General features: G+C 34.9%; 1 protein-coding gene across 4 annotated transcripts in view; it reads left to right on the top strand.

Moving 5' to 3' along the window:
• Window positions 1–18,446, top strand: part of TOM1L2 (target of myb1 like 2 membrane trafficking protein) — a 183,926-nt gene that overhangs the window by 106,428 nt on the left and 59,052 nt on the right. For all 4 annotated transcript variants that reach the window (XM_051997717.1, XM_051997694.1, XM_051997702.1 and 1 more), the window contains exons 5-7: window positions 2,662–2,796; window positions 4,827–4,985; window positions 9,732–9,848. In XM_051997717.1, coding sequence (XP_051853677.1) covers window positions 2,662–2,796; window positions 4,827–4,985; window positions 9,732–9,848 — 411 coding nt within the window. The remainder of the gene's footprint in view (window positions 1–2,661; window positions 2,797–4,826; window positions 4,986–9,731; window positions 9,849–18,446) is intronic.

The raw sequence follows: 18,446 nt of genomic DNA, 5'->3' as shown, positions 1-18,446 counted from the left end.
TAAATGCATATGAATAGTTATTTTTGTAGTAAACAAGGTGCTTTAATTATAATTAAAGAGGTTTTTTGGAAGCTGATCTTTTCATCCCAAAAGGCTTCAGTGTTTGGAGATAGGATTTCTCCTGGTATAATAGGATTGGTTAAAATTCAATACCTGATACAGGGAGGCAAATAAACGAGTATGGCACCAACAGAGTTTGCAAATGCAAACATTTTCTAGAAAAGCTAATACAGCCATATCTGGTTGTATAGCTTACTTGGGATAGTATAAAAATAGATTTCTCTTTTCCTTTATTGGCCCTTTGGAAATCATCTAGCTAACTTTGTTATGAAATTTGTACAAATCCTAAAGAGTAAACCTAAGAAATTTTCAAGATCAGTACAAAATATAAGGGAGTATAAAATGAGAAGATAATTCTTTTTTTCTTTTTTTTTTTTAATAGTCTAGCTCAGTAAAAAAAAAAAATTGCTTTTTAAAAATTTTATTAAACATTTGTTTCTAATGATAGATTTGGGATACTTTTCTCAATATGTATGTTTACATGATTCCCAAAGTTGGGAATCAACCTGATTTTCAATTCTATATCTGCCACAAATAAGCTATGTGTTCTTTCAGTTCTTTGGGCTTCAGTTTCCTTGTTTATCATATGAGGGACTTGAACTAAATGATCTCTAAGATTCCTTTTTGTGTTAATATTCTGTAATCTGCAAGTGAAAAAACCCTTATCTTGAAACCTAACTTTAATCTTTTATATGCTACATATCATAAATCTATTTCTTTTTCCATTTTTCTCAGTTTACCAGCTATCCTATATAGTGTTTTTAATACCATATGTGAGAATATCAAATAGAAAAATATAAGAATACATGTAAATCAAAACTATACAGCGCTCACTGTAACTCATCCTACTGACCTTATAATAAGACTTTTTCATTTTCTATCAACTATACAGCCTAATGCATTATTATTCAAGAAATGTTCTCATTATAGAATGCATAGTAGTACTTATACATTACTTTTCTACATCTACTACACAGAAATATTAAATATTATGTTTTGTTTCCATTAATGCTATTGAAAATCCAGCTCAATAGCTTAAATTTTAGAAGAGCTAGAAGAAGAACAAATTAAAGTTTTGCCAATTTTGTATGCATTCCAAAATTGTGTTAGGTTGCTTTAAAAAGGAGAACTGGAGAGTTCATGAACTTCAAAAAAAAAAAAGTTTTGCCTTTTGTATTTGTATTAACTCATCAGCAAGCATTTTAGATACTTATTATGTTCTTGAGACTAAACTAAGTATTGGGAATATACAAAACCAAAAAAGAAACAATCCTTGTCCTTTGGGAGCTTACATTCTATCAAGAGAGACAACATATGCATATAATTAATATGTGTAAAATAAATACAAAGTAATTGCACAAACACCTGGAATGATCAGGAAAAGCTTCATATAAAAGTTTGAAGGAAACCAGGAATTCTTAAAGACAGAAGTGAAGAAGGGACAGTATATTGCAGGCATGAGAAACAGCTTGTATAAAGACATAGAGGCTGGAAATAGCATGTTATGTGAGAAGAGCAACAAGCAAACCAAATTGAGTAAATTATAGATGATGTATAGTGATAGAAATGATGTATAAGTTTGAAAAAGTTAGAACCAGTTTGTGCTAGATTTTTACATACCAAGCAGAGGAGTTTGTATTTCATCTTAGAGATAGGAGGGAACTAATAGTTTCATTTCTCAGTGTAGGCCCCTACCCACTCAGCAAGGCTTCCTGTGTAATAAAAAAAAGAAAGAAAAAAAGCCAGTCTTAATAAAAACCAACTAGTGCATCAGCTACATCTGAAAAGATGTGCATTAAATAGTTCATACCCATAGTCCTCCCTCTCTGAGATGAAGGGAAATCAGGACATTTTTCTCAGCTCTTCTCAAAGACCTATGCTTAAGATAGGACATTTTTCTCAGCTCTTCTCAAAGACCTATCTTAAGCATTAGAATTCTGAAGCATTTATTTTTGCTTTTTTTCCCCTTTGCATTTACATTGTTGTGGTCCATGCATATTTTGTTTTCCTAATTCTACTTGCTTCATTTTTGCCGATTTTCCCTTTTCTAAAAATTCTTTATATTTATAACCTCTGATAGCTCAGTAATAAATTGTCCATTGTATTCTTGTACCACAATTTAACCGTTTCCCAATCAGTGATCACATATGTCATTTCTTTTTTTTCTTCCAAAGAAATTGCTGCAAATATTATTTTGACACATATCCAACCTTTCTATCTATCTTTAAGTACCTTGAAGTAATATATGCTTAGCAGTGGAATCTCTGGGTCAAAGTTTTATGAATATTTCAATTGCTTTTTTAGCATAGCTCTAAATTGCTTTTCAGTTTGGTTGGATAGCTCATAGCTCCATAGTGTGTCAGTTTTTCCATAGCTCCTCTAACATCACCTATTCTTGTCTGTTTTGATTTTTGCCAGTTCTCTGCATGTAAGTTGAAACTTCTGAATTCTTCCCATTTGAATTTCTCTTAGTGATTTTGAGCAATCTTTCCATATGGTGGTTAATAGTTTATAGTTCTTCTGGATCTGTAGATTTTTAACTTTGACAGAACTTTTTTAAGTAAAATTATCGTGAAAGAGTTCTTGTTTTGTTTTTCTTAGGCTTGGGCTGATGCATTTCGGAGTAGTCCTGATCTCACTGGAGTGGTACATATTTATGAAGAACTAAAAAGAAAAGGGATCGAATTTCCCATGGCAGACTTAGATGCCCTGTCTCCAATACATACACCACAGCGGGTAAGCCAGCAGCATGACATTTCTCAGGAAGACCCAGTAAAGAACTGGATAACCTTCCACCAACCTTCTGCTGTCTCTTCTTAATTATTAAACTTCAAAACACTTTTTCAGAGTTTATAGGGCATTTATTTTTAAGACCAATAGAGAATGTATAAAATGAGACAGCTGGTTGACTGGTGATTTAAAGAACTTGAAGAATCTCCCTCACCTTCAGAAGATTTTAATATCAAACCTAGAAAGAGCTAATTGATGGATCATTTTAATGTCAAGTTTTCAAGAATATGGTTGCTTACTTAGACCCATCACACAAGTCTCATTAGAATTTATCTTTGAGAAGCCTGATTAGAGTCTGTTGTAGAAATTCAGTTATCTCTCCCTCTCACCTTCAAACTTAGATGATACAGGGTTTGGAGATTACTGATCATTTTTCATAGTATAAAGGGCTATATCTTTTCCCATCACTGCAAATCAAGTGAGCCATGCTTTTTTGGGGGAGAAGGAGAGAGTGCAACAATATTCAAAATTAATCCAGACAAACCATTTGTTCTAGTCAGTTTTGGGAACCCCAACTTTAAAACATATAGTTCCAAGGAAATCAAAACTTTAAGGGTCTCCCACAGAAAGTTTTTATAAAGCTAACAGTTATGATCATGATACCATTCTTGTAGGAACTGAAAGCACCTAATTTTTTAAATTCATTTTATCAAAAAAAAAAAAAAAAAAGTGAGGTTGGGAGCATCTTATATTCTTTCTGTTTTACAGAAAGAGAGAAAACTAAAGGTTAAGTGGTTTTGTTTGAGAATACATCAGAGGTAGATCTTGAGACTAGAACTCATGTCTTAACTCCCAGTCTAATATTGGACTATTATTACTATTATCTATTGGACCAGTAAGATGTAATTACATGGAATGGAATGAGATCTTTGATTTATACCTGTCCATATTATACCAGCCCTTTGACTTCTATGAAATGCTGTGCTGGTAGCAGCAATGTGATAAATTTGATAGCATACTGGATCAGAAATCAGATGACTTGAATTCAGATGTAGCAATTAATTAGCCATATTGTTTATGGATAAGTAACTCAACTTCTTAAAATGTCAACCTTCCTCATCTACAAAATATGGATAATACCTCACAGCATTGTTTTTAAGAAAATGCTTTGCTAATCTCATAATTGATATGTAAATTTTTGTCATAAGGACAGTGAATGAGTTAATGTACAAGAAATGACTTGAGATGCTCAAAGGGAGTTGTGATTTTTAAAACATTGAATTCATTGTGATTGTGATTTGTATTATACAAACTACTTTCTGTGTTTTGTGGTTTAAACATAACTGCTTTACTCTTTTAATAAAGACACAAAGCAGTGTTGTTGTGCCAGTGGTTAAAAGAATATTTTGTAAGTATATAATGACTATTTATATTATGCTCCTTGCAAAGGCCAAAATATAGTAAACTATCATACTACATAAGAATCCATGATTAATTAAATTAAATGCTCTGAAAGAATCATGATCAAGAAGAGATGAGGAGATGCTTTTCCCCATTCTTTGCAACATTGGGGTACTATTGGTGCAGAACAATGTCTACAATGTTCTATTTTTTGGTTTTGGTTTTGATGAGCTTTTTTTTTTTATCTTTTTTATAAGGGAAAAACCCTTTGGGACAGGGAAAAGGAGAGATACATTGGCAAATCGAGGTAGTATAAAAACAAAAGATAATAACAAATGTTTTTAAAGTTTATGATTAGTAATATTTAGCATCATCAATTTCCTGTCTGAAATGCTAGATGTTTATTATAACTACAATTGTAATTCCTTTGAAGAGCTTCAAGTGCCTTCAGGACTATTTTTTTATTCTCACAAGATTTAGAACAGCAGTCAAATTGAAGCTAGAGCCATGGTAGTAGGATTGCAAGTCTTTCTGCCCATCCTCAGGCATCTGGGATATTATTCAGGGTGGGATAGTTCAGATATATTCATATAAACAGTTTAAATGCATGGAGGATTTTGTTATTGGTGTGGCAGAGTATCCCTGAAGTGGATCCAGCAGCGACTATGCATAAGTCTCAATCGCAGCAAAGAATGAGCTCCGCATCCTCTTCTGCACCTTCTCCTACACCATATGCAGCTCCTCAGGCCCCATCTTTGAATGTGACTGGGCCTATCACCGCAAACTCAGAACAGGTATCTTTTAACTTGGAGTTTGTTAGCAAGGCAGCTTACTTTGCCACACTTTTTGTACAATCCAATCTGGTAATGATCTAAACTGGGGTTTGTCAGAAAAGTTTTAGAGGGTACCTTTTTAAAAAATTTGGAGGATTTACATTAGTTTAACATTTGAGAATTGGAGTAAAAAATGACTGTATCTAAACTTTTATATATATATTTTTTAAATGTCTTTTCAAATCTTTATCTTCATTTTAGGAACTTAGATGGGAAAACTCTAAAATCCTAAAGAAAGAAGTTTTCCCATCATATGAAAGGATTAATTTTGAAGTCTATTTTGACTTCAATTCTTCTTACAGAAAATCTTTTTCAAATATATTTATAGCTTTCCTGCCTTACTAAATATGATGATTGTTTTTAAATTTTGATGTGAGTAAGGATCTTAGGATTATCACTCTGAGAATTAATTTTTACCGTATAGGCCTATAGATTTGTTTATAAAAGTTTAGATTGAATGTGAATGATTCAAGAACATATATTAAAAATTGTTTTAATGACCGTATCCTTGAGGTCAATTTATTTTCTTGTGGCTTTCCTATTTCTCCTTAAAATAAAGGGCAGAAAAAAATTCATTGTAGACTAACATTGCATTAGCTTCTTTTGACAGCCATATTACATTGTTAATATACTGAGTTTTGCAGTCTACTCTCAGATCTTTTTCAAATTGACTTCTATCTATCCAAGTTTCTAATGTTGCATGATCTTTATTTTCTGAACCTATGTGTAAAATTTAACATTTTTATCCCTATCACTTTCTGGTTGAAATTATGAATGATTGCTGTACTTTAAAAGGAATTACAGATGGAGACTTTAGAAACTCTTTCCCTAGATAGCTTAAAAATAAATTAAATTCCCTTTAAATGTGGTTTCAATATAGTTTTGATTAAGGTACTGACAGGAAATAGATTATCCCTCAAAATTTCTTTCAAACTAAGATTTTATGTTGCAGATACTAAGCAATTGCTACTGTGTTTAAGATGCAGCAGTAGACACAGATACAAAAACACATAACAAGTGGTCCCTGCCCTCAATGAATTACTTGGGGAGATAACAAATTGAAACATGAAAAATAGAGCAGTATATGTTAAGTGACAATACTAGAATAAGCCACTAATAAGAGCTTAGTGTAGGCTTAGATGATCAGAGAAAGCTTAATGCAGGAAATATGACTTGAGCTGAGCTTCTATTAGCTTGCTCAACCAAACCTACTCCTTAACCCATCCCATGTTTTCCATTCTCTCATCAATAATTGTTTTTATTCCCAGCTTTGGTAGCATGACATAAACATGCTAAGAGGAAGTATAGGATACTAAATGGAGTGCAGGCCTTGGAAGGCTTGTGTTCTAATCCCACTTTGAACACTTAGTTGACTATAAACAAACTACTTAACATTTCTGAGTTTTAGTGTTCTTATCTGAAAAACAGATGTTATATCTATAATATCTAATCTCAGAGGTTTGTTTTGAGGTTTCAATGAAATAATAATTTGTAAAATATTTTGAAAACTTTAAGGTATAATATGAATTTAGTTATTTAATGTTTCAAAAAATCGGTTGTTTTTTTTAACTTCAACCATTCACAGCCTTTGAGTCTTCACCCATAGTAACTTTCATCATCATACTTCTTTATACTTATTTCAGGATTACTAGGCCTTAAAGAATAAATTTACCAAACTCAGTTTACTTCACCCACTACAGATTTCTATTGCATGATCTTAGCTATTTTCTGGCTGCCCCTTATCAGACATCCTTCTCTTTATTGACTATTTCTCTTTTTCCCTTTCAGCATTACTATTTCTTCTCTTTTCTCCTTTCTTTCTCATGTCTACATTTATAGCCAATTCCATCTTCCTTCTCTCTTACATTAAGAACCTGTCCATTGCAAGATCATTCAGCTCCCTTTTTCATTACTCTACTTTTTATTTTCCTTCTCTCTGATCATACAGGCTAATTCTTCTGTCAATTTCATTTATCTTATTCCTTCCTAGCTTCTCCAGAGCTTTCTTCCAAAAGTCATCTCCCTCTCTCTTATTCATATTTATTCCCTCCCTTGCCATTGGTTTCTCCTGCTTACAAATCTGTTTTTGTCTCCCCAGTCCTATAAAAAAAGCTCCTCTTTAACCCTTTAAGGTTGTTTGGGCCCTTTCTGATCCATTTTATCCTTTCAATAGCCTAGCTTTTTGGGAAAAATCATCTTTATCTGTTCTTTAGCTTCTAACAAATCTGTCTCCTATTTTTGCCACTCTACCAGAATGGTTCTTTCATAAGTCATTAATAACTTCCTAACTGCCAAATTCAGTGTCCTTTATTCACACTTTTTTCCTTGACCTCTGTAACTACATACCTACACTCCTCTTACCACCTTCTCTTTTGGCCTCGAGGGCACCACCCATTGTTTGCTCTCTTCTTTCTTCTCCAGCCACTCCTTCACTGGCCCTTCAAAGAGCCTCCTCATTATAGGCATTTCTTTCCATTAGACCTGCCCTTATCAGTCTTCTCTTCAGAATATCTTTTCCCCTGCAGTCTCTCTCACCAGCCCTACTTCAGCTGTCACCTTTTTATGCAAATATATAAGGATGAATCCCATATCTGCCTCTCTAACTTTTGACTTCTTTTTTGAGCTCTTTTGAGCTCTGGACTCATATCCCAATGAGCTCCATGCCTCCAAATTATCACCCAATTATCTGGATGTCCTACCAATTCTTCAAATTCAACATGTTAAAATTAAACTCATTATTCTTCCCCCTGAACTTGCTCACTCTGTAGATGTTACCATTTTGTTTGCTAATACCTGGATTCTTCTAGGGTTTGTACCCTTGAAGTTATTTTTTTTAATCCCTTCCCATAAACTACTCTCTTACATTAAGAACCTTTCTGATTCTTAATCATTGCTTCTCACTAACATGTCTTTAATATGTCTCTCCTCTTTTTTTTTCCTCACTCTAATCACTCTCATCCAGGTCATCATTACCACATGAGTTCTTACAGGTCTTTCTGCTCTGTCCTTGATAATGCTGCCCGACTAATGTTTTGTTTGCATCAATCTGTTCTTCTATTTTAAAATCTTTACTGGTTCCATGTTCCTTTTCCTGATTTTCAGAATGCTCCAAAAAAATCTACTAATACATTTCTTTTCCCACTTTATTACATATTTCTATGCAATCTGTATTCCAGCCATACTAGTTTACATCTTGTTCTCCAGACATACCATGCTATCTAACATTTTTTTTAACTTTCTCGTATTTTAATAATTTCTACCTGTACCCCTGGAATTCACATTGATTTTTTCGGTCAGGGATACCTTATCAACAGACATTACTTTGGGAGTGAATGATAGCTTGGCTTATTATGGTGGCCCGTAATAACATTATGTGGTGTCACCCATCAGTCAACTGATACAAGTTGGAGGCAATCTTTTTTTCTTTGTATAACTTAAGTCCTGGATTTTCTACTGAGTACTTACTATTCCTATTATGAATTATTTGGCTTTCTACCTAAGCAATTTGTGGCAGGGAAATGCCCTTCAGCATTTTTCTTCTATAATTAATAATCATTTTTTCTTTGTGATGAATACCTAAGCAAGCTCCTTCATTATTCAAATTGTGGAATTATAGAAGCCTTCTATGGCCTTCACATATGTGAGAAAGATTTTGGAGAGAGGTCAGAGGAGATTGGCTGGCTCATTAGAAGACTAAGACTTTGAATTGTTACAGAAAACAGAAGAGGAAAATTTAGCAGCAAAACTGGTTTTGGCACCAGGAAAAGTTAAGATATTTCTTTTAACTTTTGAGGCAAATTCCAAGGATTTCTTTCCACCAGATAGTTTCCAGAGCCAGAATATTAATGCTGTTCTAGCCTTCTTTCCTTCTCTTTTTCTCCCCCTTTCTTTCCCTTTCTCTCTTTTTCCTTTTCTCTCTCTTTTCCCCTCTCTCTCTTTTTTCCTTTTTCTTCCTCCTTTCTCTCTCCCCTTTTTCATTTCCTTTTCCTCACCCTTCTTATCTCCTCCCTTTTCCTTGCTTTCTTTCTGTTTTTTTCTTCTTCTTTCTCTCTTCATACCCTCTCCTCACCCCCATTCCTCTCTTCCCCTGTAAGGAAATTATCTTTCCAAATAAATGCCCTCTTGGTTCTTGCCTTTTAGAAGTTTGTATTCTGTGTCCCTAATGCAGTACTACATGTAAATAAGCATTTTAAATGCTGTTTGATAAATCTCTTCTGAGATATCCCTGCCTCATTTGTGACACCTTTGTGTCTCACTAAACTGCCAAAGATACCATCTCTTCTTGCAAACATGAATTCCAGCAGAGGAGAAAAGAAAATAGAGCAAAAGAGCTTCTGCTCACAGAAGTCACTACTTATAGTGACTACAACAGTGTCAATGGAATGAACAATAAAGTAAAACCAAATACTGTATAATTATAACGTACAAGTTTAGTCCTAAAAAGTGTTGAGAAAAAAACATTCCCTTCCTTATGTAATATTGCATGTATTGTCATATATAATTGATGTGTTGGTTTTGTTGAGTTCTTTTTTTTTTTCCTATTTCTTTTTTAATCTTTATTCTAAGGAAAGGCTCATTGGTAGGTACGAAGAGAAGGAATATTCAGAAACAAATGTAATATTTTAAAGGTATTGAGAAAAACCAGTTATTTTAATATAATTGCTAATTTATCACCTCTTCTTCACCCTTGCCTTTGGCTTATAACAGATTGCCAGGCTGAGGAGTGAGCTTGATGTTGTCCGAGGAAACACAAAAGTCATGTCTGAGATGTTAACAGAGATGGTTCCTGGTCAAGAAGACTCTTCCGATCTTGAGCTGCTACAGGTAAGAGATTCGTTCTTCAAAGAGACTCTTTAAATTCTGGCATAGGCACATCTGCGATGTGCCGAGTGTACAGTAAACTTTTAATAAGGATAGAATTGAATTAAAAATTCAACTGGAATGCTGACTAAAAAGCTGTCTTCTAATAGACTACAATATAGAGAATAGCAATTGTGGGGTTTAGTGAATGCTCTTAAATGGGCTTGAATTTGATTTAGTTTGACTTGGGTCTCTGGTTTTCTCAAACAGAGCTAAACTTAATCCCTAGAGTCTTGCTTATGTACAGAGTTGATGCTAATTGACATGAGTAAAACCAAGAGAATGTTGTACATGTCAATAACAAGATTATGTGATGATCAATTCTGATAGACATGGCTCTATTCAACAATGAGATGATTCAGATCAGTTCCAATGGTCTTGTGATGAAGAGGAGCCATTTGCAACCAGAGAGAGAACTGTGGTGACTGAGTATGGATCACAGTATAGCATTTTCACTCTTTTTGTTGTTGTTTTATTTCTCATTTTTTTTCTTTTTTGATCTGGTTTTTCTTGGGCAGCATGATAATTGTAGAAATATGTATAGAAGAATTACATATGTTTAACATATATTGGATTATTATTTAAGGGAGAGGAAAAAATGTGGAACACAAGGTTTTACAAAAGTGAAGGTTGAAAATTATTTATGCATATGTTTTGAAAATAAAAAGCTTTTGCATTTTTGTTTTCCTTCTCAGGTTTTTTTCCTTTCTTTCTAGATCCGATTTTTCTTATGCCGCAAGATAACTGTATAAATATGTATACATATATTGGATTTAACATATACTTTAACATATTTAACATGTATTAGACTACCTGCTATCTAGGAGAAGGGGTGGGGAGAAGGAGGGAAAAAGTTGGAACAGAATGTTTTGCAAGGGTCAGTGTTGAAAAATTACCCATGCATATGTTTTGTAAATAAAAGGCTATGATAAAAAAGAAAGAAAATAAAAAGCTTTAATTAAAAAAAAAGTTGAAGAGGGAAGGAAGGAAGGAAAGGAGGGAGGTAGGAAGGAAAGAAGGAAGGAAGGAAGGAAGGAAGGAAAGAAGGAAGGAAGGAAGGAAGGAAGGAAAGAAGGAAGGAAGAAGAAAGAAAAGAAAAGAAAAGAAAAGAAAGAAAGAAAGAAAGAAAGAAAGAAAGAAAGAAAGAAAGAAAGAAAGAAAGAAAGAAAGAAAGAAAGGAAAGAAAAGAAAAGAAAAGAAAAGAAAAAAAAGACAAGCAGGCTGATTCCAAAAAACCTTGAAAGACATACGTGAACTGATGCTGAGTGAAGTAAACAAAACCAGTACAACATTGTGCACGGTAACAGCAAGACTATGATGATAGGCTATGAAAAAATTAGCTCTTCTCAACAATACAGTGATATAAGACAATACCAAAAGACTTTGGGTAGAAAGCTCCAGAACAAGAGCCATGGAAACTAAATGTGAATCAAAGCATGCTCTTTTCACTTTTTATTTTTGTTTTTTCTTGCTTGTAGTTTTTCCCTTTTGTTTTGATTTTTCTTTCACAACATGACTAATAATGGAAATTTAATGGAAATATATTTAAAATGACTATTCACATATAACTTCTATCAGATTGCTTGCTGCCTTAGGGAGAGAAGAGAAAAAAAATTGGAACCCCATATCTTACAAAAGTGAACATTGAATACTGTATATGTAATTGGAAAAGATAAAATACTATGAAATGGGAAGGGGAGAGGTATATGCCAGAGAAAATTTCCTTGGAAATCTAGTAATTAGGAGTGAATAGAGTGTTAAACATGGACTTAGGAAGACCTGAATTCAAATCCACTTTCAGATGCTTTCTAACTATGTGACCTTGGCCAAAGCCCTTGACTTTTGGCCTCATTTTGCCTCAATTTACTCATCCATAAAAAGAGACTAATAGTAGCATCTGCCTCCCAGGGTTGTGAAATCATTATTTGCTTTGCAAACTTCAAAGCACTATATAAATGTAATTCTTTTTATAAAAAGAAAATGTCAGTGATATTCTTTGAAGGATAGTCACTTTAAACAAATGGCAGTGAGAAAGAAGAAAGGATGAAAACAGCTGACGAAATAGTGTGAGAGCCTCACATCTTGACAGTGGCTGCTGCTATTTTTCCCAAACACACAGAGATCTAATTTATTATAGCTTCAGTTCTTAACTTAAGACATTTCTGGCCAAATGATTATTGCCTATGCCAAAGTCTCTAACCAGATAGAGTGCCTTTCCAAAGATGAACTTAGTCTTTTCCCAGATAGCCTTTTCAGTAGAGCTCCCTTATGTAAGAATCCACACCTCATTTCATATTTCTCCCAGTATATCCAAGAAAGAGGAAACAGCTTTTTCCCCAGCTTTCTTGGGGGAAATGGACTTTAAAAGGCCTCCCAAGATCCTGGCCCTTTCTCAAATGACCCTTTCAGGGAGACCAGGCCTGTTTCATAGTGGAAAATCTGCCAGTCTGTGTCCCAGAGGCCATCAAGTAAAGTTCTTCAGACATTTCTATTAAAATACCCTGCAATTCAGGGTCAGTTCAGAAATCAAGAACACTTCTCAAAACTACTTGTTTTCTTAATCAAGCCATTCTTATTGACAAAAGGAGATTTTTTTTTTCCAGTGAATGATACAGTTATTGGCAGCCTGGGTTGAGTTGGATTTCCTTGAAATTTTAGTGAACGCATATAAGTGTTTGTGGGAAGATGGGGGGTGGGGCATGCACACATGCGCACACATATCTTAAATCCACTGACCAAGCCCAAACGGATATACTCTCCTTGCACTGATTTAATGGTTTTCAAAAAAAAGATTGCTTCCTGTGACGTTTTTCATTTTAACATTCTGTTCCAGCTCTGGTTTCATGAGGCCTGGTCAATTCCATATAAATCAGAGAAGGAGCTATTCTGAGTAACAGTGGGTGGTTATCCTTTCAGCAGAGGAAATGCAAAAGTTAGTTCTGTGTGAAACAGACGTGGCTCTTCTGGGTGGCTCATTTGTATCCTCACTCTTCAATTGTTCCTAACATTCTTCCTGCACTCCCTCCCAGTGAAATATAAACAAGTTTTTAAGTTTCTCTTCACAGCCAAATCTAAGCTGAACAAAAGAGTATAGTTGGCCTTCCAGTCATGAAAATGTCATAATCTGGTTTGAAAGAGTGGGATCAAAATCATACCCTATGGATTCCCTCCCTCAAGCTTCTGGTGCAGTTAGATTTCTCCAGGTGGAATTTATCCAGAGCTCAAAATGTTGGCCCAGCCAATGAAAATAAACACATTTGTCACCAGCCCAAATGTTCATGCCAACAAAGATATTCCTGATTTGGGTACAAATTGCTGAAGAAAGGGGAAGGATAAACCAGAAGAGAGATCATCTGAAATGTTAACATTGGAATTCACTGAATAACAAAAGGTAATTTATTCAGTTGAATTGAGGAATTTTTACAAAGGATAGGACCTGCTTTATCCTTATCACTATTTTTGTGTTGTTCATTTGTTTCTGTAGTGGCCAACTTTTTGTGACCCCATTTAGGATTTTCTTGGCAAAGATACTGGAATGGTTTGCCATTTCCTTTTCCAGATCACTTTATAGGTGTAGAAACTGAGTCAAACAGGCTTAAGTGACTTGCCCAGGATCATACAGCTAGTAAATGTCTGAGACCAAATTTGAAGTTAAGTCTTCATGATTCCAGGCCCGGCATATTATCCACTTGGACCTAGCTGTCCAATTTTCACTATTACTACTATTAACAATAATGCCAACTTGTCCTAATCCTCATTTTTGTTTTGCCTTTCATAGCCAGACTCCTAATATTTGTCTTTGCTTGGTGCCTAGATTTCTTCACTGCTCAATTACTTCTTCACCCCTTGTGATCTAGCTTTCAATCTTGATCTATTGAAACTGTTTTTCCTTTTTTTTTTTTTTTTTTAATAGCCTTTTATTTACAAGTTATATGTATGGGTAATTTTACAGCATTGACAATTGCAAAACCTTTTGTTCCAATTTTTCCCCTCCTTCTACCCTCTCCCCTAGATGGCAGGATGACCAGTAAATGTTAAATATAAATGTTAAGTGTAAATTAGATACACAATAAATATACATGACCAAACCATTATTTTGCTGTACAAAAAGAATCGGACTCTGAAATATTGTACAATTAGCCTGTGAAGGAAATCCAAAATGCAGGTGGGCAAAAATATAGGGATTGGGAATTCAATGTAATGGTTCTTAGTCATCTCCCAGACTTCTTTTGCTGGGCGTAGCTGGTTCAGTTCATTATTGCTCCATTGGAACTGGTTTGGTTCGTCTCAGTGTTAAGGATGGCCAGGTCCATCAGAATTGGTCATCATATAGTATTATTGTTGAAGTATATAATGATCTCCTGGCCCTGCTCGTTTCACTCAGCATCAGTTCATGTAAGTCTCTCCAGGCCTTTCTGAAATCATCCTGTTGGTCATTTCTTACCGAACAATAATATTCCATAATATTCATATACCACAATTTATTCAGCCATTCTCCAATTGATGGGCATCTACTCAGTGAAACTGTTTTTTCAAAGATCAGCAAGAATCTCCTAACTACTCTGTCCTGAGCTGCCTTCTCTTCCTTTATACTATTTCACTTGGTGATCTCATCAGCTTCTGTAGATCCAGTTATTTTATTTCTATGGAGATGATTCTCAGATCTATTTGTCTAGCCTAAGCTCTCTGCAGACTTCCAATCTCAGATCTGCCAACTGCATTTGTGGGACATCTCAAACTGAACCTGTCCCAAACTAAATTCATTATCTTATTCATTATCTTATACTCTCCTCTCCTTCTAACTTCTGTATTTCTCCCAATCTCCTAGGCTCACAACCCAAAAGTAATCCTCAGTAACTCTTACAAACTCCCACCCTCCTCATATAAAATTAGTTGCCAAGGCCTGTTGATTTTACCTTCTCCCTTTATTCCTCTGACACTGCCATTACTCTGATGGAGGCCCTCATCATCTCAAGCCTGAACCATTATAGTAGCCCACTGCTTGATCACCTTGTGACATAAGTCTTTCCACACTTCATTCCATCCTTTACTTAACTGTCAGTCATCTTCCTAAAGCCTGATCATGTCACCCTACTCCCACCCTGCTCAGTAAACTCCAGTGTCTTCCTGTTAACTCCATAATCAAATATAAAAATCTTCCTTTGGGCATTTAAAGCCTTTGTAACATGCTGCCTTCCTTTCTTTCTGTCTTCTTACACCTTACAATCCCCAACATAATCTTCACTTAGTGACACTGACTTCCTTGCTGTTCTTTGAATAAGAAACTCCATCTCTGGACTCTGAGCATTTTAAGTTCCAGCTAAAACCCCACTTTTTACAGGAAGCTCTTCCTAATTCCCTTAATTCTAATGTCTTTCCCTCTGTTATTTCTAATTTCTTCTGTAGGAGACATTACTGATCAACTAAACAACCCCAAAATAATTCATACATAGTTGTTGGCATGTTGTCTCCCCTATTAAACGGGGAGCTCTTTGAGAATAGGGACCGTCTCAGACCATTTTTTGCCTTTCTTTGTATCCCCAGTTCTTAGCATGAAGCCCAACACATAGTAAACATTTAATAGATGTTTTTGACTATTGATAAAAGTTCCTCTTGCATATCATCTCTTCCCTTGGCTTTTTACTTTGTTCTCCTCCTTGTTCAACCACACCTTCAGAGGTCTCTTTGGATAGATTGTTAGTCCCTCTCCTATTCATTAAGTAATATGTTGTCCCCCAGATTCATCTTAGATTATCTTTTCTTTTCTACATGAGGTACCAGATGTCTTAATGCAGTTTTAAATCCCTAAAAGCTGTAGCTTCAAACTTCACTAAGACTTTGGGTCGCTTTGTATTATATTCTCAATGATATTGACTCCTTTGTATATTGACTCCTTAAAATCATCTTCCTCACTTCTTCTTGTGTAGTCCTCCCTCCCAATTCCAATCACTTGCTCAATCTTGTACCTTCACAATATATCTCACATTTGTCTCCTCTCCATTCATACAACCATTATTCTAGTTCAGGTCCTTATCATTTCTCATTTGGATTATTGTATTCAATCTCTTGCCCTTTCTTAATTCACATTTCACATTAGTAGTCCCAAAATAGTATTCACATGATATATGTCCTTCCTGTGCTCAAGAATTTGCATCAATAATACTCTGTTGCTTCTAGGATAAAATATTAACTCATTAGCCTGGTATTTAAGTACATACACAACATGACTTCTACTTGTCTTTTCATACCTAGTTTGTATTTCTCTTTATGAAACTTATGTTCTAGCCAAACTGGCCTTCTAGGTAGTTATTCCCTGATTTTTAATCTCTCTCTGTCTTTCTCATCTCTTTGCCCTTGTACAGGCTGTCCCCTAGTGTCTACAATGCATGCTTTCTTCACCTCAGACTCTTAAAAACCCTTGTTTCTTTGAAGGCTAGCTAGTTCCTTATAATCTATGTAAAACTTTTTCTGATTTTTCTTCTCTTAGTGCTTTCTCCTTCATGAAATTACTGTGTATTTATTTATCTGTCCATATTATCTTCCTCTATGAAATGTGAAGTCCTCGAGGAAAGATACTGTTAATTTTTTTTTCCTTTGTATCCCCAGTGCCTAGCTCATTTCTTTGTTATAGCAGATGCTAAATTAATGTCTATTGAATTGAGTATGTTTAGTATTTGTTCTTTTCAACATATTTTCATGTCTGCTAATTTCATTTTCTTTTTTTTTTTCATTTAATTTTCATAATGATGTGAAGAAGAGAAGATGAGCATTATGGTATCCATTTGGCAAATGAAATATTCTTAGAGAGATTCAGAGTTTTGCCTAGTCACATGGCAACTTGCTGGCAGTAACAAGATTTGAATTCAGGTTTCCTGACTTCTAATGCATTGCTTTTATACTACACCCCTCTCTGTTAAGTGTGCATGGCTTTATTAGGATCTAGATGCATTCTTAGTGATTACAACTTAGAAGATGGGGCAGCTAGGTGGTGCAATAGATAGAGCATCAGCCCTGAAGTCAGGAGGATCTGAGTTCAAATCTGGCCTCAGACAGTTAACACTTCCTTGCTGTGTGACCCTGGGCAAGTCACTTAACCCCATTTACCTCGGGGGGGGGGGGGAACCTTATGAGACAGCATCATGACTGTCCTATGGGGGAAAAAATCCTAGGACTAAATAATAAACATTTATGTTCTAAGAAAGAAATAAAGAAAGGGAAGGAGGGAAGAAGGGAGAAAAGGAGGAAGGAAGGAAAAAAGGAACAAATGAATGAAGGAGGGAGAAAGAAAAAAGGAAGGGAAGAAAGAAAGGAAAGAAGCTGTTTATGCTTTTTAAGAAATTGCATCTAAAAATGAGAATTTCTAATATATAGGATTTTTTTAATTGTAGTAGTATTTTATTTTTCCAAATACATGTAAAGAGAGTTTTAAATATTCATTTTTGTAAGACTTTGTGTTCCAAATTTTGTTCCTTATCTCCCCTTTTCTCAAGACAACAAAAAATCTGATATAGGTTAAATGTGATATTGTTTTAAACCTGTTTCCATATTTATCATGTTGTACAAGAAAAACAAGACCAAAAGAGAAAAAAAAAAACATAAAAAAGAAAACAAACAAACCAGCCCCCAAAAAGGTGAAAATACTATTCAGTATCCATAATTCTCTCTCTGGATGCAGGTAGCATTTTTCATCCCAAGTCTAATGGAATTGCGTTTAATCACTGCATTACTGAGAAAAGCCAAATCCATCAAGTTGATCACCTTATAATCTTGTTACTGTGTACAATGTCCTCTTGGTTCTCCTCATTTCACTCAGTATCATGTAAGTCCTTCCAGGCTTTTCTGAATTAGCCTATTCATCATTTCTTATAGAACAGTAATATCCCATAACATTCATATGCCATAACCTATTCAGCCATTCTCCAATTGATGAGCATCCACTTAATTTCCACTTTCTTGCCATTACAAAAAGGGCTAATACAAACATTTTTGCATATGTGGGCCCTTTCTCTTTTTTTGTGTTCTCTTTAGAACACAGACCTTTGTATTGCTTTTCCAACCATCTTGTGAGTGCTTGCCCTCTGTGAGATCTCCATAAAATAATCTTTTTGACAAGCATACATTTGGTGTTTGAACAGTGGCCAGCTCAACAGAGTTGTGCTCTTAGCAGTAGAGTTGAAATGCTTGGCAGGTTAGTTTGAGAAGGGATCTCAATACCTGATCATTTATCCTACCAGATGATCTTCAGAAACAATTCAAATGGAAGTGATTTGATTTCCTAGAATGGCACTGGTATACTGTTCAGGTTTCATAGTCATACAACAATGAGGTCAGAGTCTCTGTAGACCTTCATTTTGGTGATTAGGATACAAGGACACTCTCAAGGTCTCTTAAGAACTTTAGAATTGATTGTATGACATGGGAGACTTGGCATAGGACAAACCCAGTGTGGCGTGCCTTCATTGGAAAAGGTTCTGTGCTCTTCGAGCAAAGCAAAATTGAATTAGCTCAGAAGAAATGTGAAAAGCTAGAGAGTTCACCTCAAATGTTCATAGGAATTATGTG

This window comes from Antechinus flavipes, chromosome 1 (genome assembly GCF_016432865.1).
Source record: "Antechinus flavipes isolate AdamAnt ecotype Samford, QLD, Australia chromosome 1, AdamAnt_v2, whole genome shotgun sequence".
In the NCBI taxonomy this organism is placed as follows: domain Eukaryota; kingdom Metazoa; phylum Chordata; class Mammalia; order Dasyuromorphia; family Dasyuridae; genus Antechinus; species Antechinus flavipes.
The sequence above is the reverse complement of the archived record's forward strand: the minus strand, read 5'-3'. Positions and strand labels throughout refer to the sequence as shown.